This window comes from Callorhinchus milii, unplaced genomic scaffold (genome assembly GCF_018977255.1).
Source record: "Callorhinchus milii isolate IMCB2004 unplaced genomic scaffold, IMCB_Cmil_1.0 Scaffold20, whole genome shotgun sequence".
Lineage (NCBI taxonomy): Eukaryota > Metazoa > Chordata > Chondrichthyes > Chimaeriformes > Callorhinchidae > Callorhinchus > Callorhinchus milii.
In genome coordinates, this window is record NW_024704761.1 from 4,157,797 (window position 1) to 4,180,044 (window position 22,248).

The 22,248-nt window shown below is 37.2% G+C and overlaps 2 protein-coding genes across 4 annotated transcripts in view; both read right to left on the reverse strand.

Annotated features, from left to right (window-relative positions):
* Nucleotides 1–7,771, reverse strand: part of LOC103175553 (dynein axonemal heavy chain 17) — a 47,635-nt gene extending 39,864 nt beyond the window's left edge. The window contains exons 1-14 of the mRNA XM_007888650.2: nt 7,281–7,771; nt 6,466–6,662; nt 5,915–6,107; nt 5,671–5,770; nt 5,406–5,491; nt 4,880–5,005; nt 4,391–4,543; nt 3,980–4,066; nt 2,962–3,129; nt 2,061–2,177; nt 1,655–1,923; nt 1,210–1,405; nt 582–728; nt 38–146 (exon numbers count right to left, since the gene is read on the reverse strand). Coding sequence (XP_007886841.2) covers nt 38–146; nt 582–728; nt 1,210–1,405; nt 1,655–1,923; nt 2,061–2,177; nt 2,962–3,129; nt 3,980–4,066; nt 4,391–4,543; nt 4,880–5,005; nt 5,406–5,491; nt 5,671–5,770; nt 5,915–6,107; nt 6,466–6,662; nt 7,281–7,646 — 2,314 coding nt within the window. The 5' untranslated portion in view covers nt 7,647–7,771. The remainder of the gene's footprint in view (nt 1–37; nt 147–581; nt 729–1,209; nt 1,406–1,654; nt 1,924–2,060; nt 2,178–2,961; nt 3,130–3,979; nt 4,067–4,390; nt 4,544–4,879; nt 5,006–5,405; nt 5,492–5,670; nt 5,771–5,914; nt 6,108–6,465; nt 6,663–7,280) is intronic.
* A 2,974-nt stretch (nt 7,772–10,745) lies between these two features.
* Nucleotides 10,746–22,248, reverse strand: part of cyth1b (cytohesin 1b) — an 85,872-nt gene continuing 74,369 nt past the window's right edge. For 2 of the 3 annotated variants that reach the window (XM_042342304.1, XM_007888648.2), the window contains exons 9-13: nt 22,122–22,234; nt 14,473–14,551; nt 12,999–13,070; nt 12,490–12,644; nt 10,746–11,803 (exon numbers count right to left, since the gene is read on the reverse strand). In XM_042342304.1, coding sequence (XP_042198238.1) covers nt 11,725–11,803; nt 12,490–12,644; nt 12,999–13,070; nt 14,473–14,551; nt 22,122–22,234 — 498 coding nt within the window. In that variant the 3' untranslated portion in view covers nt 10,746–11,724. The remainder of the gene's footprint in view (nt 11,804–12,489; nt 12,645–12,998; nt 13,071–14,472; nt 14,552–22,121; nt 22,235–22,248) is intronic. The other variant, XM_042342303.1, reaches the window with a different exon arrangement.

Below are 22,248 nucleotides of genomic sequence, written 5' to 3' on the forward strand. Positions count from 1 at the left end.
AAAATGTTCATTTGAAACTATAAGATCCGAAACCTACCTTCATTGTTCCATTGTAATTCAAATTCAGCTTTAAGCAATTTAACATCTATTTGTTCCAGTTCATTCAAAATCAGAGGTAATTCAACATCAAGTATTGTTAATCTTATCTGCAAATAATCAATAATTTTAAAAATTTTAATTTAACACAATAGATAGTTGTCTATTTTGCACAACACTGGAATATTTCATCCTTTCAATTTTCTGCCTACTACATTGGACGCCAACAAACCTGACATGGTGAGTACCTCCATGTTATTTTCCACCAATTTACTAACTTTGGCAATTTGAGTTTAAAATGAAAATGTTAAATCACTAAACTAACTTTCAAACAAATTCTTACAGCTTTGAAGGGATAGTTGATACTTTTAAGGAAACCCAAAAACATCTTGTTTACACTAACTCAAAAAGGTTATTTCAGTTTAAAAGACCAAAATTTTGCATTTCTAAACTAGATGTCTGCTTAATTCGTTGGACAGCACTTTCATTGATGAGTCAGAAGTTGTAGATTTGATACCAATTTCTTCTTAATAAATAAACCATACCTTATTATACCATCCAACAAATAGATCTAAGTTGTCAACAAACTTTCTGAAAGTTTTAATTTGGCCGTATATATTCTTTGCACTCTCTGGGATATCTGTTCTTTCCTGAATGTTCATATATTTAACTTCTCGAAGTACTGCAACCAACTGTACATGAAAAAATATGAAATGACCAAACACAAGACATTAGAATAAGGAATTTTCCTACATGAAACACAAGGCAAGAAAAACATAAATTAAAAAACAAATTAAGCTTTATTATTCAGGATATTTATTTTTCATGTTGCTTGTTTTCCTAGACACTTCAATCCATACACAATTCCAGGCTAAAAAGGCATTGAACTTCCCACCACAGGGTATCAATTATTGTACAGTATAATAATACACTTGCAATGGAATTTCTTAAAATGAAATTATTGCTTTAGAAATCCCCAACACTATGGATCTAATCATTTGGCGATGCTACCCATTACAGAATATCCTATGAAGCGCTTTGAGATGTCCTTGCAATGTGTAAGGCATTAATTCAAATATAAGGATGATTATAATTTATGTTGAAACAATGACAAATAATTGGGACGCTTTCATCCTATAATTAAACAAATAGATCCTAAGTTGGAGTACTGACCTGTTTAGTAAAATTAACACTGATTAGGTTGGTCTTTTTATTACGAATCAAAAGCGGTTGATTTAAGTTAAATTCACAGTCCTCATCCACTCTCAAAGTCCACTCTGCATATACCTTCTCACAGTATTTCGCAAGTAGAACAATCATTTCATCATATTTCTTAAAAATTATTTGAGCTTCATCACCTGATGTGCAACTGGCCCAAAATAAAAACAATCGCAACATGAGGATTAAAGAACTATCAACAATGTTTTCAAAACAGTTTCAATTAGACTGCAAACATACAAAGTAAAGTGTCAGGAGATTGAAAGTGGCACAAAACGAGTTTTTATCAATCTAGATCATCCATCCATATTTATTTATTATACCTAACTCAGGAATGTAATTGTAAAACCTAATTAAACAAACAGGCACAAAAATATTTTTGGTAAATTGCTATACTTACGGATGATCAACAGATTTGAAAGCACTTAATACAGTATCAATCCTGGTCCTAATCTCCTGTGCCCATTTCAGCTGACCAGCTACAAATGGCATGTTTTTGTTGATGATGGGGATGCTGCTCTTGCTTTCAATCAAAAACAAATGCTCATCGTAAACTAGTTTGGCATTGTCTAATTCTTCATTAAGCATTTGAACCAGACGTGGGAATTTTGAAGCTACTTCTTCCATTATCAATGGACGTTTGCTCAGAGATATAAACATATGCAACAGCTGAAATTAGAGAAATATATTATATACATTTTTAAAATCAAACAGATTAAACATTATTTACTACAGGCAGGAATAGTAATACAAGCAAATCCCTAAAATTCCTAACCTCAAACCATTTTTCTGTAGTTCTGTTTTACCTTTACTGTAGATAAAATATCTGCGCACTCATCATATCCTAGACAGATGATAGTTCCCAATCTTCTGTCAAAGTCTTTAATCTTAATTTGAAATGTTTCATAGTCTTCAGCAAATAACTGTATGTAAAATGCATCCAAATAAAACAATTAAACGGAGGGAAAATAACTTAATTTACATAAATATCTAAGCTTAATGAAAAAGATAATTTCTTAGTTTCTCCATATTAGTGATGAAAACACTATAGTTTACTTCAGAGAAGCATAGGTCTACCAGCCGTTATCAATTGAGGAAGCACATAACTTGCAATAAGTACAATCCCAGTTAGCAACTCTGCTGCAAACGATTTAACTATCTGGTATTGGCAGAAAATCATCTGGGAAGCTGTAACTGTGGTGTGCAACCTTGCCCATAAAGACGACTAACTATATCAATTGAATTTAATTACAATTTCCATTCACAGGATCACTGCATGAGGAAAGACCCTGAAATGCAGTGCTGAGGGAGCGTTGTTGGAGGTGCCATCCTTTGGATGAGATATTAAACTAAGATCCCATCTGTCTGGTCAGATGGATGTTATAGATCCCATGGCACTATTTGAAAAGAGAAGAGTTTCTCCAAGTGTCCTAGCCAACAACCCTCCAGATAAGACGGTCATTCACATAGTTGCTGTGGGATATTGCTTGTGAAAACTGGCTACCATATTTGCCCAGGCTAGTTTGAACTTAATTGTTTGTATCCATGTAAAGAAAGCAGAATAGGCTCCGAATGAGCAAAGCTAGGTGTAAGTGGCAGGGCCAAAGAAAGAGGCTACCGAGGACATTTGACAAGACAATCAGAAAATAGATGACAGTGTAAGAACTAAAATCTAGTATTTTATTACCACTAAGTGATTTTTCTTACATGTTCTGCTGGATCCAAAGGATTATACTTGCAGTCCGCAAACATTTTAAGGACATCTAAAAACTCATCATAAATCTTCATTACCATCTGACCAAGGAGATTTCCTTTAATCCCTCCAACTTCAATTTTTTCCAGCTTTAAGAACTCAACTCCAGTGGTAAACACATCCTGTAGAAATCATCTAGTTAGTTCAGCTTTGCTGCACAATATTAATTTATATTAAAATCTTAGATCCATTCTGTTTTCTTCATACAACTACTTCCAAACTTCTTCCTGTGAGCTAGAAGCAGCCCCCTGAACTAGTCCACTATAATAATAATAATAATAATCCTTGCATTTGATATAGCGCTTTTCACGTCGGGAGGACGTCCCAAAGCACTTCACAGAACACACTGTAAAGTGAATTGACTATATTTGTGGGCGAACGTGGCAGCCAATTGCGCACAGCAATGTCCTACAAACAGTCGTAGATTGAAAATGACCAATTTATTATTGTTTTTGGTTTTGGAGGGATTATTATTAGGCTCTGTGTGGAGTAAGGAAACTTGCCCAAGGTTTCGCCCTCTGCCTGGAATTGAACTCAGGACTCGCTTGCAAAGCGAGTGCTCTAACCACTGAGCTACAGGACTCCACTCTATGTAAGTCGGTAGTGCGTTTCCAGGTTTTTGCTCCAAACAGTGCTGCCCTGCAAATTATGTAATGTACTAAAACTGACAAATTAGTTACTTTTGTTGATAATGAGGCATTTAGCTTAAAATAAATTTTGGATTTGGAATGGACATAAAATTTAATTTAAAGTCTTTTTTTTAAATCTTCTCCTACTTGTTAGTTATTTTCTTTGATTTCCTTAGGTAAAAGAATACTTCCCTACAGATTCACTGACAATGGAAACGTACCATTTGTATGTGGAAACGTGGGGTGAAACAGTTGTGATACCATTCTTAGCAGAGTGCATGAGTGCACTGCAACATCAGAACCAATAAAGTAATGAAAAATTCATGCATAATAGACACAATACCTCAATAAGACGTAATCTGGAAATAAATATTTCCAAGTTTGCAAACACAAGATGTGAGGGAAATGTCCAATATTTTACTTCTTTATCCTAAAAAGTAGAGAAAACATATTTTTTTATAGCAGTTATATCAGAAATATTTAATATTATTATTTTTTATCATTACTTATACATTTATATTGTCAATATATAGAGTTGAAATTTCACCTTTGGCCAACACCTTTACCACAAATCAACAGAATTTCAAACCCTTTGTTTATTTTCTGTCTGGGCCACAGAAGATTACACTATTATAATATTTTTTCCTTGCTAAAGTCAAATAAATCTGTTGCTCAACAATTTTATATCAGTCATTCATTTAATTAATTTAATGCTAAATTGTTCAATGTGAACACTTCCTGAAAATATAAATACCTTGAAGAAATTATGAATGTTTGATCGCACAGCATAATATGAATGCTGAAGCTTTGTTAAGATAGTAAGGCCTATTGTTACAGTTTCCAGTGCCTCATCTATTTCTCCAAGTAGCCCTTTCATCAATTCTTCTGGGTTCAAGTAGGCACAGGTCTATTGAAATTAAATAGAAATATTAATGGCAAAGAAATAAACCATGAATTGGATGTTTTAATTATTGTTATTTAATTCCTGTTTGCTCAGCAAGAATATTACATGTATTTTACAATATAAACAAAGTGCAGGATCCCATTGTAACACTAAGATCTGATGAAAATTCCTGATGCTGGACTATTTACATTGAAAACACTGGTTAACAACTGTCACCGGGATTCAAAATAAAGGATTAAATAAGGAAAAAACATGATCAGCTACTATTTAAAGAGTGTAGAAAAGCTTCCTTTCAAATACACTGATATAATTAAAATAAACTGAAGTTGTTTTTCATACCATCTCAATGAAGAGGTTGCAGAGCTCTTGTAAGATCACTATGATCCTTCCAGGGGTGTTGTAATACTGAGAATTGGCCCAGATCAAACAAACGGTGTGCATTACCAAATCAATATGGGCTGATATCTATAATTATACAGAAATTTAATAAAAGATGGTTGTTGCAATATTTACAGTCAAATAACATTTTTTTAATTTCGAACTGTTTGTTACAATAAACTTTTCTGCTATGTACTGAAATTCCATTGCATAATGATTTTCAAAGGTTTTCAAACTACATCATGAGCACTAAATTCTATGAAAACAAATAATCAGAGGAGCCCAGTCAGCCCATTCCACCAGATTTTATAATCCTATTTCCCTGCACAACTTCATACACTTTTTAAGCAGCTTCTTATCCCGATTGATTCTGTCTGTTATAGGCTTCTGAGGGAGGCAAATGAATCATCAAATTATACGTGAGCAATATCAACATGGAGAATGTCGACAACAGTATTTCTCACATTGTGTAGGGGACCTGTCTTACCTCTACATATTCTACTTGCTCTAATTCCTCTAGTAGTCTTTTGAGAGGTGTCAGGTACAAAACAATATCGCTTGCTTCTTGTAGAGCTACGCTTGACAAAAACACAGCAAAAAACTATGATTAAAATATGCTTCTGTCTTGTAATTAAATAACTCATTGATGAATAACTCCCATATTAATACGCATTTTTGAATAATACATAACTAAGTCTAAGTAACATTTCATTTCTGAATTGAATCTTGGTGTTGCTTTTCCAGTTCAATACCTGCAGTGATGTCAATATATATGCTTTTCAGAGCTGGCCAGTAACTGCTCTTGGATCTTTCTAGAACCTCTGCAATGGTACGAGCTTTGGGTGTCCACAGCTGAAATAATTTAGTAAAATAAATTCTAAAAATTGTTTCAAATGGCTCAGTTCAGTAAACATTGTCTGACACATTTATGAAGGAGGTTTTCTGAACAGTGTAAATTTATTTCAAACATTTGATTACAAATAACAGCTTGAGCACCTGTTCATTGATGTATTCTAGGTCTATCAGCCTTGCATCCCAGAACTCAATCTCTATTTTAGGCAGAGGGTTCAAGCCATCCAATAAAGGTTGTGCTGAATCCTTGTTCAGTACATCTTTAACTTGATGACTCCAATCGATGACAATAGATTCAATAGCATGCACTATAACTCCATCTACTGGCAAAGTGGGGCTGAAAAAGAAAAAAAGGTTGAAGAAAGAACACAGCAATAATGTACAGCGATCACATTTTCAATGTAGAAGACCCAATTGATAGACTTGGTGTTTCCCTGATGACTGAGTGTATCAGAACTCACGTATAACTAAATATTTTCTATATATATATATATATACATATACATGGGAATATATAGTATATATTTTATATGTTAGGAATATATATGGTATTACACATAAGGGTATATATATTAGAAAATATATATTATACAGTAAGGAGATGGTGTTCGACAATCTAATGTTAAAAANGCAGGAAATAAGTCTTGCAAATAAAGAAAAAGTAACAAAATACACATAAGATTAAGGCAGTATACCTTTCTCTGTCTGAGTCATCTGAATTTTCCAAATAATCGACACCTTTTGGAAAAGCAAGTAGGGTTTTCCCTTTTATTTGCCCACCAACTACAAACACTTCGTTTTTAATCTGTTGGACGTGCTTCATCACATCCTCAGCGACCACTTGAGGCCATTTATTCATGTTGTCATTGTTCGTGAAGAGTTGGCAAACCACCTGAAAACGGAAAACGGGCGCCAGTTGTTTTGTTTTCGGAACCGCTTCCGATCGCACACGAGAATAAAATCAGAAAACCTCCACGTGCAAGCAATATTGGCTATGTTTCCCTTAAAAAGGGAACGGTTTGGCAGTTGGAAGCGTGTGCAAGGTCAATCGCTGTAACATCTGAATGGATGGGCAGGTGAAGCGGCAATGTATACGACTCGCGCTTAGTTATGGCAAGTCGTTCACACGGAAATGACTAATAATAATAATAATAATAATCCTTGCATTTGATATAGCGCTTTTCACGTCGGGAGGACGTCCCAAAGCGCTTCACAGAACACACTGTAAAGTGAATTGACTGTATATTTGTGGGCGAACGCGGCAGCCAATTGCGCACAGCAATGTCCCACAAACAGTCGTAGATTGAAAATGACCAATTTATTATTGTTTTGGGTTTTGGAGGGATTGTGATTAGGCTCTGTGTGGAGTAAGGAAACTTGCCCAAGGTTTCGCCCTCTGCCTGGAATTGAACTCAGGTCTCTCACTTGCACAGCGAGTGCTCCCCCTGGAATCCACGAGAGACAAGAGAGAGGGCGAAGGGAAAACCCTCCCCCTGAAGTTCTCACGCACCTCTTCTATCACCGTCACCAGCTGCTCCACCGGTGAACTGCCGATATCTCCGTACATCAGTACTTTCTTAATGTTGTCTTTGGTGATCGTCGTCGTCGTCTTCTTCACGAAGTAAATTCCCTTGGACTTCATCGAAGTGGGGAAGCCCAGGCTGGACACCAGCTGGGACGCGTTGTTGAGGTAGATGGACAGGACGAAGATGTCGTCCGTGTTGAAGAAGTCCAACACGATTTGCCGGCTCTCGTTGATGGAGAAGAACTTGGACCACTTCTCGGGCTTGATTCGGAGCAACATCAGGGTGACCTCCTCCAAGAGGTGGAACCTCACGTCGTCGGTTCTCTCCTCGTGTTTCTCCTCGGTTTCCATTTCTGGTCTCTTCTTCCTTTTTTTTTCCCCCCCCTCCTCCTCTCTTGTGCGGCTATGTGCGTCTTTTGGAAAGTGTTTTTTTTTTGGGGTGGGGGTGAAAAACACCCACCTGACGAAAACACACTACCGATTTAACCGCTCGACGCCACTACTTTTTTTCCTGAGAAAAAAAAAGAAGTCGTAGTTAATAAGTTAATTCTCTCTCTCCCTCTCTCTCTCTCACACACACAATGTTTTCGACCCGTCTTCCCAAATTCAAAGCAACACAGTGATATTATATATATATATTATTTTTTTCGGAAGAGAAGATAAATTCGACGCCCACTGTTTTTTTTTTTGGGGGGGGGAGGGGGAGGGCTGTAAAGTAAAATCGGGAAGGTTTTCAACAATAAAGTCACTTCTTTTTCCCCGACCCCCCCACCGCCACCACCGAAAAACATATTTGACGAATGACAACGATATTATTATTATTATTTTTGAGGGTGTGTGTGTGTGTGTGTATGGGGGGGGGGGGGGGGAGGGATAAATTGGGACGATTTAAATGACCTTGTCGGGTGGGGAGGGAGACCCGGAGCCTCCCGCTCGCTCCATCAAACCACAACGCCCTCCGGAGAGGGGGACGACGACGACGAAGACGTGCGCGCGCGCGTGTGAGTGTGTGTGTGTGTGAGGAACCTTCCAGACTCCCAACGGTCAAACCCAACCGCCACTCCAGCGCCTACCATCACCGAACGAGCGAAGGGGGGGGGGGTTAGTTCACAAAGAGAGACGTTTATCCCTCCAGTCTTTTTTTTTTGGGGGGAGATACTTTTCACGATCTATTTTTAGATCGATACTCTGGCGAGTCTTTACTTGACGGTTAATGAGAACGAGTTATTTGTTTGCGTCTTGAACCTCACCCGCCCCCCCCCCCTCCACCCACGAGCGTCCGCTGACGTGGCACACAGTGGCAGACGCCCGGGCGGGGCGCACGCGCACTCGCGTCGTCGCGCGTCGTCGAGAGGGGCGAAGAAGCTGAGGGGCCCCCGGGGTCCCGACTGCGGTAAGATGGCGGTTTTTTTTTCAAACAAAAACCTCGTGAGGGGGGAAATACCCGGTAAATAAGGGTCAAATATTCTAGGCTTCCGTTGCCATGGCGGCGAACACCGACCGTCAACGTTCTTCGCCGACGGTCAGCAAAGAAGGAGAGAGAGAGAGAGAGAGGGGTGGGGGGGTTTGTGGGATAACGTAAAACCTTTTTTGGGGACAGGACACCGCGTTTGGTGCCGATTGCTCAGCTTTTACTCCCTTTTTTTACACACACACACACGCACACCTTCCGACAACCCAAACCCACGCGGGGGCACTCGGTCGGCGCATTGGTTGTCCCACCGACACCAACCCACCACCGCGCCGCACAAACTCCACCTGTCGCCGCCGCCTCTCCTCTTCCTTCTTCTCCTCCTCCTCCTCCTCCTACTCCTCATTCCCAACCCCTTCAAATAAACTTCTGAAACTCCGGGGAAAACAACAATAGTAACAATAATAATCCTCGCATTTGATAGAGCGCTTTTCACGTCGGGAGGACGTCCCAAAGCGCTTCGCAGAACACGCTGTAAAGTGAATGGACTGTGTATTTGTGGGCGAACGCGGCAGCCAATTGCGCACAGCAATGTCCCACAAACAGTCGTGGATTGGAAATGACCAATTTATTATTGTTTTTGGTTTTGGAGGGAATATTATTAGGCTCTGTGTGGAGTAAGGAAACTTGCCCAAGGTTTGGCCCTCTGCCTGGAATTGAACTCAGGTCTCTCACTTGCAAAGCGAGTGCTCTAACCACTGAGCTACAGGACTCCTCTGTCTGGGCAGGTGGACGTCTGTCGTTGAAGTCTCTTCATTGCCTTGGTTTTTTTTCTCTCTCTCTCTCTCTCTCCAGGTTTGCTTTTGTTTTCTGTTTCTCATTTGAGCCATTTGCACAGTCCGCTCACTCACTCCACTCCACTCCACAGTGGAGCCAGAAACGAAACTGCTTTCATCCCAATCTGCCCCCGCTCTCTGGAGCTGCCAACCTGGATTTCCCTTCACCCTTCCAAGGTTCATTCTCAAGACATTCCTCTTGTCATCTTCCCCCCCCTCCCACCCACCTGAATCCACACTTCCGCCACCTCCCTCGCCTCCTTCAAGACCCATCTCAAGACCCTCTTCGACTGATTGTCCAGTGCTTTGGGACGTCCTCCCGACATGAAAGGCGTTATACAAATGTAATTTTGTTGTTGCAGTTTGGGAAAACATTCGTGAAGGAAAAATTCTATTTATCTTCATCTATTTATTTTAATTGAACATTTAGGCTATTTGGTTAGCGTTACTAAAGCAATGACAATATTTCTAACAACAACAAGATTCCATTTATAGAGCGCCTTTCATGTCGGGAGGACGTCCCAAGGTGCTGGACAGTTGAGTCAGGACCTGAGCAGGGGGGAAATGGTGAGGGGAGGGAGCGAGGAGGGGGTAGAGAGTCGAGAGGGGAGCTGAAGGCACGGTTGAAGAGAAAGGTCTTGAGACCGGCCTTGAAGGAGGAAACAACAACAACAACAAGATTCCATTTATAAAGCGCCTTTCACGTCAGGAGGACGTCCCAAGGCGCTGCACAGTTGGGTCAGGACCCGAGCAGGGGGAAATGGTTAGCGGAGGGAAGGGAGGGAGCGAGGAGGGGGGAAATGGTCAGGGTGAGGGGAGGAAGCAAGGCAAAGCACTGGGGGATGGATTTCCAGAGCCTAGGGGCTGAGAGGCTGAAGGCCCGGCCACCGATGGTAGGGCGGTTGGGGCGGGGGATGTGGAGCAGACCGGAGCCAGAGGAACGGAGGGTACGGGCAGGTAGGTAGGGGGATAGTAGGTCAGAGAGGTAGGAGGGAGCAAAGCCGTGAATGGCCTTGTAGGTGAGGATGAGGATCTTGAACTTGAGTGGTCTCCAGTGTACTACTTGGTAACTTACGCTAACCAAAGCTTGAAATAGTGACATTACCATGACAGTATTAAAGTAATGTCAGGGTCTCAGTAATCACTTTGTAATTGATGAGGATAATGTTTCACACAGGTTGACACAATGAAGATGCACTGATGTTGGTTATATAGAGTTTGATTTATTTGACCTGGTTTGTCAGTACTGGATTACAAGTATGAATGGCAATGAATGAAAAAATACTGACACACCGATTTACCATTACAAACGTAAAACCAGCTGAACAAATACAAAATAATCGAAAAGGAAATCTATACATTAAGTATATACAGCTCTGATAAATAGACCAATACTGCTTAGTCATCTTTTTTCTGCAATTGTCTACCAGTGCATTGAAATATGGCAAACAGAATGGGAAAGTAAAATTTCTATTAAAAAGATTGCAATAGAAAATCAACTCAAAATGTATTTATTATCTGATGGACAGACTATTTGTTTTGTACAATATTCTCTGTAATAATATGGTTGGCTTCTCTCCAGGAGTGTCTTCACTTTGTAAATGACATGTCACCAAGCATCTTCTCGCTCTCATCAAACTGGACTGACTGATCGAATGCCTTTGTATCCTCCCGAAGCATGATCACAGCCACAGTTCCACCATCAATCAAGCTTTGCATTGGCTGTGCTGACGTCGCCAACTTCCAGTGATGGACAATTTTCATGGCTTTCCACTCACTTTACCAGAATTGACATGAATATTCAGTGATGGCAGTCCCTCATATATGGCTGAAAGAATCATAAACCCTTGCAACAAAAATGTTAATTAAAATCAAGAGATTGTTGACAAGAATGAATATAAAGCTTTGAGGAGGTAAGGTAGTGGCCCTCGACTCCACAATCAGACCAGCTGTGTAGAGGGAAATATTGAGAGATTGCTGAATAAAAATTATTTCCTCATTATTTGAGGAGTAGGTAACAGAAGGTCAGAGGAACCTTCCAACTTTCAGCACATTCTCCAGCACAAGCACATAGGTAGCCCCAGAATGCACTGTGGATATTGACACCCAAAAATGGACCTCCTTAGGTCACTTGGCCAATGTCAGAAGGGTATTAATTTGATCCATGTTGTATGCCATCCTCTTAATGCTTCTTCGTTGAGGAAACTTTCTTCTTTCTTGCTGCTAGCATCTCATAAAAGGGGTCTCTACTGATTGCAGCTCTAGAAGTAAAACAAAGTTTAATCAAAAAAAGGTTTTAGAAAAAAAAATCTTATTAAATATACAGAGTTTGAATATAAAGGTTACCCAACACATTTAATAAAAAACTAAAAACTGAAGAAAATCTCAGGTTTCATGATTTAATAATTGAACTTTTCTCTTGTTTAACCCAAAGCAGTCACTTATGGCATTGTCTGACAGGCTTTAGTATATTGATTAAACGTATAAAAAATGCTTTAGATAAGGTATATCTTTCATGTCCTATTAGCTAATGTCAAGTGTTGACAACTATTCCAGTTAAATTAAATGTTTTTATTTCACAACCTTTCACAAACTTGTAATTTCATTCCACTGAAAACAGTAAAATACTGATTGCTTTGCAATAAACATACAAGGCAATAAACAGGTTCTGCAGTCACAATCATTATTTACAGAAGCCAGCAATCATTTTTAATTACTACAGGTTGATTTATATGAATAAGATTGCAAATTATTATAATATTTCAATACAGTAAACTTAAGTTTCTTTACAAAGCTTCCAATAAAAGAAGCTTTTCGTGGCTTTATTTGAAATTTCATTCATCCACTTAGACAAAGAGTTCACAATTTGGTGAGATGAATACATGAGAAGTTGTTTTGTTCATTTTTATAATCTGATTGCATGCAAGTAGTCAAGTTGTTTGCTTACTTGATGCATTTCATCCACTCGTCTTTCTCCTCTGGGGTTGGTGCAGATATCCTGTAAAATGTATGATTCCCTTCCACCACTCGTCCATCAGCCTCAGTTTTGCAAGCTTTAATAAACTGGTCTTTGTTATCTGGAATGTAGAGCTCAAAGCAATTCTGAAATGAAACAAAAGGGCATTCAATTCCAGTACAGTATTAAGAAAATGCTGAAGATTAAATTGGATTTGAACAATATTACAGACTATTACAGTTTGCTATGTTTGTATGCTTTGAAGATCAATTCATAATCATTTCAATTGTTTTTGTGTTTAGACATGTAGCGTAACACACACTGATTTCTTAATATGGCACCAAAATGAACTTGATATTTTTGTTAATAGTATAATTTAAAATAATCAATATATAACAGAACGACTTTTATTTCTACACTATGGCAGTACTTATACATAAACTCATCTGAACATTTTTTCTGATGATTTTCTGCAGGGTACAATAACCAGTTGAACTCACGGGCTTTTTGGAGTCTTCCACCTCTCGGATGCTAAGGTTTTCAAGTGGAATAATTCCTCTGGGTTCTTTGTCCTGTAAACATACAGTCATTAAATTGAAAACAAAATTCACTGCACATGTTTCATAGTACATTAATGCAACTAGGTTTGAGGATGAATACAAATTTGGATTCTTTTCAGATCGTTATGCATTCAAACTCAGAGCATTGGGGATTTTAAGGTTCACTGACCATTCATATTTGGAGGAAACATGACCATAGATTTGTTCATAAGCATCTGAAATCCAAGTTATGCGATGCAGATCATTCATAAAATAACAGTAGCCATTTCGGTGGAAAGACAAAAATTTTGCCCCAAATCTTGAAAATACTCTAGTTGATTTAAACATGAACAAGTTGCAACTCAGGACAGCATGGCCGGTATTAAAGTGTTTCTTGAATGAAATAAAGAGCTGGTTAGCTCTGGATGGAAAATACTAAAATCTATTACATCAACACATAGGATGCATTACATTAATTTATGTCTTGCTGCCATAGGCATGAGGCACAAGACATGAATGCAAAAAACCCAAAGTCACCTTTGGTTTTCCCAACATCTGGTGTGCACAAAAAATGTTGCAACAAATCTCAACAGATGGTGTCTCAGCTGAGCTATTGGAGGACTTGCGGACTCGAGGCAATCTGCCTTTTTTAAAAAAATCAGGGGGTGCCACATAGGCTACTTTTACACATCTAGCAATTAGTATCCAGAGGAGGGGATAACAAAGGCATAATAATAATCCTTGCATTTGATATAGCACTTTTTGCGTCTTCTCGATGTCTCAAAGCGCTTCACAGAATAGACTGTAAAGTGAATTGACCGTATATTTGTGGGCGAAACGCTGCAGCCAATTATGCACAGCAGTGTCCCACAAACAGTCGTGGATTGAAAATGACCAACTGATTATTGTTTTGGTGGGATTATTATTAGGCGTGTGGAGTAAGGAAACTTTCCCAAGGTTTCGCTCTGCTTGGAATTGAACCCAGGTGTCTAAAAGCAGGCTGTGTGTTTCTGCCAGGTATACAGAGTGTAATAATATAAGGAAACTTCAAAAATTTATTTGTTAATTATGCAAGTTTCCAAATACAAATGCATACTTCCTTTATCTTCGTATTCAATGGTCGTAAAGTGAAGCACTTTATGACATCTCTATATATACATTTCACAAGATATCAATCATCAAGTTTGACTGATGTCCAACCCAGTCAAATAGCATGGCATCAAGACACTGGATTTAGCTCCAACAAAATGGTGTTGATCAAAATTCAACATTTATCATTTTTGCGGTTTGCCTATATCTCCACAATTGGAAACCAGAAATGGCTGTTTTGGCCGTCCAAAGCTGCTCAACAGCTCCCTACTTTCTGTAGAAACAAATCAGGATAATGCATAGAATAACTAAAGTCAACGTGAAGATAATAGTACCATTAACTTACCGTGGTATATTCAAAGTAGTACAAGCAGTTGTCAGTCAGAATAAACCAACGTCTTTTCCACGTTTTCACTCTTCCACCTGTAGTTTAAATTAATATTTGGGAGAGAGAAAATAAAACAAAATCTCAACAGTTCGCGAATAGCTCATTACTTCTTAAGCATAGCATAACCTTTTGACTGTGTCAGTCTCAATAACTATATGTTTCTTTCCCCCAAATTAATTGCACCCAATATTGCAGATTTTCCAATTCAACTATGAAGTTAATTCTTAGCTGGCCAAATCAGTAAGTGTATGGTGAAGTACTTTGAGAGGAGAGAATGACAAACCAAGACAAAAGGGCAGTGCAATGCTTGGAGGTAGCAGCATGGAATTAGTTTATTTTTGTACGCAAAACGTTATGTGCTACGGTTTAATATATTGATTGTCAAAGGCTCTCGAATCATACTGCTATTTAATGTGAGAGTAAACTATAACAATGGCAAGACAAAATGCGAAATAATGAGATGCTTAGGAATGATTTGGAGGACAGCTGATTTTAATTAATGAAAATAGACGAAAAAGACAAAAGCAAAGCATTTTATGATCAAAGTATTTAAAGCAATAACCATTTTTTCCTTTTTAATATTAATAAGGAAAATATCCCAAATATGAGTTGGCATGTTTTACCCAGTTTTAATTCAATCAGATTCCAAATTTTCTACTGAGGCTCAGATTCTGCTAAGCAGAAGGGAGGAAATTACCTACTCATGTATGTTTAAACCCTATTAGAGGTCAATACTATTAAGTCAATAAAATAAAACTGTCTACTTTCATTAGATACTAGCCATGTTGCCATGTGCTAAGAGAATATGGGAAAATGCATGGCTCAAATCATCTGCTGCCCATATTGGGTGACATAAATACCACAAATTAAATGGAGCAAAACTGGGGGGCAGGTAATTATGAAAAAATAAAATCTAAACTCTTAAGATATTTAATAAAACGTAACGATGCTCCACACAAGATTCCTGATCGAAAAATTAAAGCAGCATTAAACAGGTATAAAGGCATCCCTGTACCAAAGCATATGCTTTGAAAGTCTGTGGATCACTATCCAAAAATAAACTAATCCCTTAGACTGTGCCATGGTGCACATTTATCTGATGATCTTAATTCCATTCACAGTGTCTCATGTGACAGACTGAAAGAAAGTCATTAAGATAAAGAGAAATTTACATGAGACAATTTCAAATGAAGCTCTTGATTAATATGTTTAATTTTAATAAGTCTCATCAAGTATTTATTAGAACACAATGTTATTTGAATTCAGGGAATTAATTTAAAAAAATATGCATTATATCAAAGATTAGACCAATGTCAATGCTGTCGTGCGATAATGATTCTGTACTATCAAATGGTCCATGATATTAAATCTGAATTCTGAATGAAATAAAATAATTTGCTAAAATACTTCACCTTATTACATTTTACAAGATGTCATGTTGACAATTAGAAATAAATAAATCATATGTTGTTTATCCATGTTCAGCTGCATGATTTGAAAGTCAAATTAATTATAATGTTATGTAAATTTCTACAACAGCATAAGTAGAAACCACTCAATTCAAAAACAGATCCTATTTCACTTTATATTATAATTGAGGAGGGTGAGTCACTATTGCTGTTTTAGTGAATCTTCCAAAGAAAATTATTTAATATTGAATCAGAACAAATATTATTTCGGCATTATAAAGTCTGGCCAACAGAATTATACATCATCCTACAAAACAGTATTGGTCTACCCTTGATATAAAGCAGCAAATTATTTAAACAGAATTTATTACTTTTTGGAATTATCCAGAAAGGAAATTCTGAATTTTAGGTAGTGATAAAAGTCACATCCAACTATGAAATGTGAACAAGTACTGCCATCAAAAAGTTCCTTTGAGTGACATGGCAAAGATTACAATCTCCCAAAATGGCTAAAATGCTACTGGTACATCTCAGGAAAAGTATCAGCTTCGAAAAAATTTTTTAGGATACAAACGTGTTTTCTATAATGTTGTTTTTACATTGGTGAAGCTAGCCATGAACTTTTTTTGCACGTTGCTACAGTTATAATCACTGTTTATTCCACTTTATTTTGGAAACTGCTGTGTATCCTTCACATTTGGGAACTTTTTAAACATTTAAAGTAAATGCTCGATTTCTGCCAGCTCATTATAAATTGTCTGCGACCTTGAATTGGAATGAACTCGGCAGTTTTCGTGGTATATTGCTGCAAACTAGTAGATTGGCAACAAATCAAAAATTGTCTCAGACTTGGCTTTTCGTTGTTTCACATTGCTTCGGATGCACTACTTAGGTGTGTACTACTTTAGAAAGAAAAATCTTACTGCTGTAAATACTGCTGTTTCCTGGGCTTCATTCCTTGTTGACTAATTCTATGACTTCACAAGGTGACACCTGACAATGGGTATACTGTATTTTTTTTTTAAAAAAAAGGCTTTCATGCTACTCAATTTATCAATGTTTAAAAACAAATGTGAAAAAAAAAGTGACACAGAGCAGCAGATCCATTTCAAACCTGAGATTCCCTATACGATGAGTTAGTGATCTCAGCTGAAGCTGTCTTGGGAGGGTTCCAGTAGCGGTGAGGCATGTCTCCAAAGGGAGGGAGCGAGGGAGGGAAGAATCAAAAAGGTAGAGTTGATCTACGTTGTTCAGATACATTCCCTACCTACCACCTGATAACAAAGCAGGTTTGCCAGAGCCTGACACCAAATCACTTATCACCTCCTTGGTCTGAGATGGCATTTTGATGTGACGGATTAAGGCAAGGAAGGGGGTAGGGGTGTCCTTAAGTGGGGGAAGAAAGTTTTTTCTCTGGGAGGGGGCAATTGTAAAAGAAACAAAAAACATTATATGTAAAATTGCATTAAAAATCTTTCTAACTTAATCATCAAAGAATGTTTTTAATTTGGGGTTGAAATTGCATCTCAGTTGCTTATTGAATGGGACTAGCGAAGCCTGAATAAAATTCTTTCAATAGTTAAGATGCATAGGTGTCACTGCTGAACGTATATTTTAAATTACACTGGACGGTACATTTAATCTAAATCAAAAGTTTAATTTTAAAAGATCGTCAGTCTGGAGGTATTAATGTTTGACAAATCTTTCGTGCCAGGCAGACTAAAAAGGTAAATAAATCTACCATTAATTACAGAATTCGGTCTTACATTCTCAACAATGTGAATTTTATAGTGAAGTTAATTCGGGTGACATTATACTGTAATTCTCGACTTGTTTACTAAGGCATGTGTGCGCACTCTCATCAGTAACATCTCTGGAAGAGCCATTTTTAAAAAAACAACAATAAGTGTAAGAAACCAACTTGGGGTTAAATTTCTCGTGCTGCTATGGTTTGCTGTTTTGATAATGTACACTTATTTCTCACCCAGGATATTTTCAAATTGAGATGGTTTCCACTTGCACAGGAAAAAAAAGTAATGCAACTACATTTAAAATGACAACAGCAAAGAATAAATTTCTATCATTGTACAACAACCCTCTACGTTTAATTTCAAAAGTCAAGCTTTTATCATATTTGTCAGAACTTTTGATTAATCTCCACTAGTCCCGTCACCAGGTATTTCCACTTGTTCTTTTAAGCTATAAAACACGCAGGAAGTCAATATACGTAAGGGTTGGCAGAGCAAAAGCAATTGTAGCTGTCAAACAAAGACCACAGATCGATCACCAGAAAAAGCAACAATGAAATAGAGTGGAAAATTGTTAAATGCATATCAACAGTGCAAAAAATAAAATTTGCTTTTTTCTTTCCTTTGAGGAGGCAACACCATTATTTCGGATTGGATAAAGTGCGCTCAAAAGTGGGCAATGTGCTATATTTGTGCTTCTAAAAATCAGTACCGGCTGCAATCTGCGCTATTAATTTAGCGGAGAGAGTCAGAGTGTCAAGCAGCACCCCGCAAACGCCGCGTTTTGTTGCAACTCTCGCTTTTGAGCATCTTTTTGGATTTTGTTTCAATAAAAAGATTAATTATGCATTTAAGAGTGATCCACTGAACTGCCACCTCAAGCTCACACGAAGCAGAGATAACGAACGCCCGTCAATGAAAGCAGCACGCGTCTATCACCAGCTGTAAGACAAGGACCAGTAGCTCCTTGGGCACAATTAGCTACATGTCAGTATGGTACATACCTCCTGTGTGTATAAGGAAAGACAGCCAGTCATGTAACAACCAAACAGGGCGAAAAGAAAATTAAAAAGAAAACAAAATTAATTTTAGATATTAACCCTTTGAGTGCTAGAATTGCAGAAGTGACTTCATAAACTGACTTCGCTTTTTGGCATAAAGAATTAGTACAATTCTCTTTTTGCTCCATTCAATAATTTGTCATTTTTATTTTTGAAAAACTGCACAACCCCACACCACCATTTTAAACATTGTTGCATCTTTCTAAACATGTATGTGCATTTTTTTTTCTTATTATATTCTATGAGGGTGACTGATAATCTGCAGAATTATTAGTTGACATGTGGGAAATAAAAAATAATTTTAAAAAAACATATAAGCAGAAACACTTGATAATTTGAGACAGCCCAATCCTTCAGATTTCATTGTTAAGTCCTCTTCCAATCTCCCGCGTGGAATAAACAGAATATCTCAAAAATCAGGTACCTGACTATGATAACACACCAATGCCTCAACTGTTTAACAGTTATGTTCTTTCCCCCGGCTTGACGCATTGCAAATTATTTCTCAGCAATGCTCTATCCTTCAATTTTAATATGCTTTTTACTATTCTTTTCCCACCAATTGCTCTCCGATTCAAAGGGAGAATGCATCATGCATTTGGATGGCAAACTAGTCTTCACCTGGGGAGTTGTAAACCCCTCGAAAATGGGCACAGCCTCTCCATAGATACATGAACTGAGAAATGATCCAGTGGAACAATCGGAAGCAACAGGATTGACTGACTTGTTCGTATCTAATCTACCTTTTCTAAAACATCTAACAAGGGCAAGATCTGCTTCATAATCTTTTTCCATTTCATAACTATACGACACTGCAAAGCAGCTGCAGTACATATGTGAAGAGATTTAACGGAATGTAATTTATTCTGCAACCTTAAAATAAGCTGTATCGAATATAGTCAGATTACTGAGTCACAACTGTATTCTGAGGCACTTTTGCATCTTGTTGACATTAACTTTGAATACTGTATTTTTTTTCTTATATAAATCGTCTCACCAGTTGCGTGGAAAGATTCCACACTGGATCTCTCAAAGGGTTAAAATAAAGAAACAGGAATTCAAAGCATGGGTGGTTAAAAACAAAACAATTTATAATCACCAAAATAAAGAAAAATGAAGTTCATGTGTATAATAATTATTTGCTATTATTAAACTCCTGATCTGAGATGTTCAAACTGAGTAGAGTTTTGTTACTAACTTTCCAGTATTACTGTCAATGGGCAATTAACCTTTTGTCTTCAGAAACGTAGAGCTCTTACCATTGAATGTCAGCATGCTTGTAATGTCAGTTAATCTTATTACCTTGCAACGATTCGGATAAGTGACCCAAGGGTAACAAAATCAAAACGCTACAAGCTTCTAGTAATACAACTGGAATACATATTTAGTGGAAAACATATGGAATCTCTTTTATGAAATCATGTTCACAGGGGACTGTAATAAACCCACTCCCGTAACTCAAAGTAAGATAGAATCACTGCTGCTTTCAATAGCCACTATTGCATGTAAATTAGGATTTATTATGCTTGAAACCAAATTGTGGAATAATCCACTGTGTAACTCAGCCCAAAACATATTTAAAATTTAACACTCGGAACAATGACCCAAATTCTTGCTATAATTTATTTAAATAAAAACTCCAAGCAACAGATAGATAGATGTTGCTTGTATCCTGCAGATTATTCCTATAGATTAGAAAAATATCCATAAATGTATTAAATATGCATACTTTTTTCTTTTGTGGAGTAAAATGGCAGGACAGACACAATAAACTCTTAATCCCCAGAAGATCTGAATCCCCAGTTTGAAGTTGTCTTAAATCCATTATTCCAGAAATAGTTTTTTAACTGCAGACTAAACTTGTTAATTAGCTCCAACTATTAACATTATTTTACGAAAAATAAGTTACAAAAAAAATAGGTGTTACCTATACCTGCAACAAAAAGAGTTTGAGACTTAACTCTAAAGAAAATGCTCCTTAATGAGCAAATGTGCTAATCCAAATGTGGTGTAATAAAAATGTGCAGAATGCATTTAAGTCAATTTACTTATAAATTATGTATGTTGACTAAGTCTGTCGTTTAAGACTGGACTAAGATAGCAACACATTTAAAGAGTTTGTTTTGTTGTCATACTCTAACAGGGAATGCATTGAATCAGAGGAGGTTAGGGGGCAACTGGATGCTTGATGGAAGAAAAAGAATGATGGTAGAAATATTTTTTAATGAACGTCAATGTACATCTAACAATAGATGATAATTAGTACAGCATGGGGGCAAATTATAAAACAGCAATGTTTTGTTCAGCAGATTGTATTGGTTAAAGCTTTGCTTTTTCAACCAGCAAGTCTAGTTATGCTACAATCAAATTACCTTTTAATAAAGGTAATAAATCGTGCTTGCAAGTCTGAATAGTTTTGACCTTCAATTTGTTAATGTAGCATTTTGTTGATGGTTTGCACAGCGGTTATAAAACAGAATTTTATTTTGGAAAATAATTTACGATATATGCCTTCTTCTTCAACATGTTCAGTTTACAATTCAAAATAGTGTTTAAAGCAAGGCTTGAACCTCTTTCAGCTCTTCCAAACAAATCTGATGACACAACCTTAAGTCAAAGATACCTTTTTTTTAAAACATACTGTAAATTGTATACCAGAGCAGTGAGGGTTTGAAATATTATTTCTCAAATACTTGAAACTGAAACTTATAGATGGAAACACAGTGTAATACTGTGCAAAGCTTTACCCAGGCAGTCCTTTGCTTTCAAAATCAAATTACATTAGAGTGCTATTTCTGCTGTTAACTCGAACATAACAAATTCATAGTATTGTAGTTGGCTATCAAGTGCTCCAATTTTTCCCTATGCGTTTCGAAATGACTGTAATGCAATTTTAAATGAATAATTTATTTTTACATAAAGTACTAGAAGTTAAAACTACATTATAATAATTATAAATCCACAGAAAAGGTGTTCTCACACTGTCGTTACCCCCAGCAACAAATTTACTAGGTGGAGTGAATGGAACAGACCAACTCCATCAATGTTTATATTTTTACTGTGTTCTTTCTGTCACAAGAACTGGGGCCAGTAAACTAAAACTATAAACATGAATGAGTTGCTCTGTGCAATATAATTCAGAAAACACTCTTCAGCAAACTGATGTAATCCAGATTGTATCCAAATAGAAGTATTTTCCGCAGAATATCATTCTAAAACAGTCACCTAAGTAAATTCCCGCTCACTGTAATTTAGTCTTGAAAAAATATTATTAAATATTTAGCGTTTCCAAAGATGGTTGGAATCCACTTGGTGTTGGCATATGAATAGATTTACAGTTATGCTGCAGTACTCTGGAGGTTAGGTTTTTTAAAGGTTAAATCAACTCACCCAATTTGAGGAGCCAGCCCTCTCGGTCTGGATTGAAGAATGTGTGAGTCAAATCATTCCCATCATCTTCTGGAATTTTGAAGGGTTCATTCTTAATACTATCATAGAGATTCTATTAGCCAACAG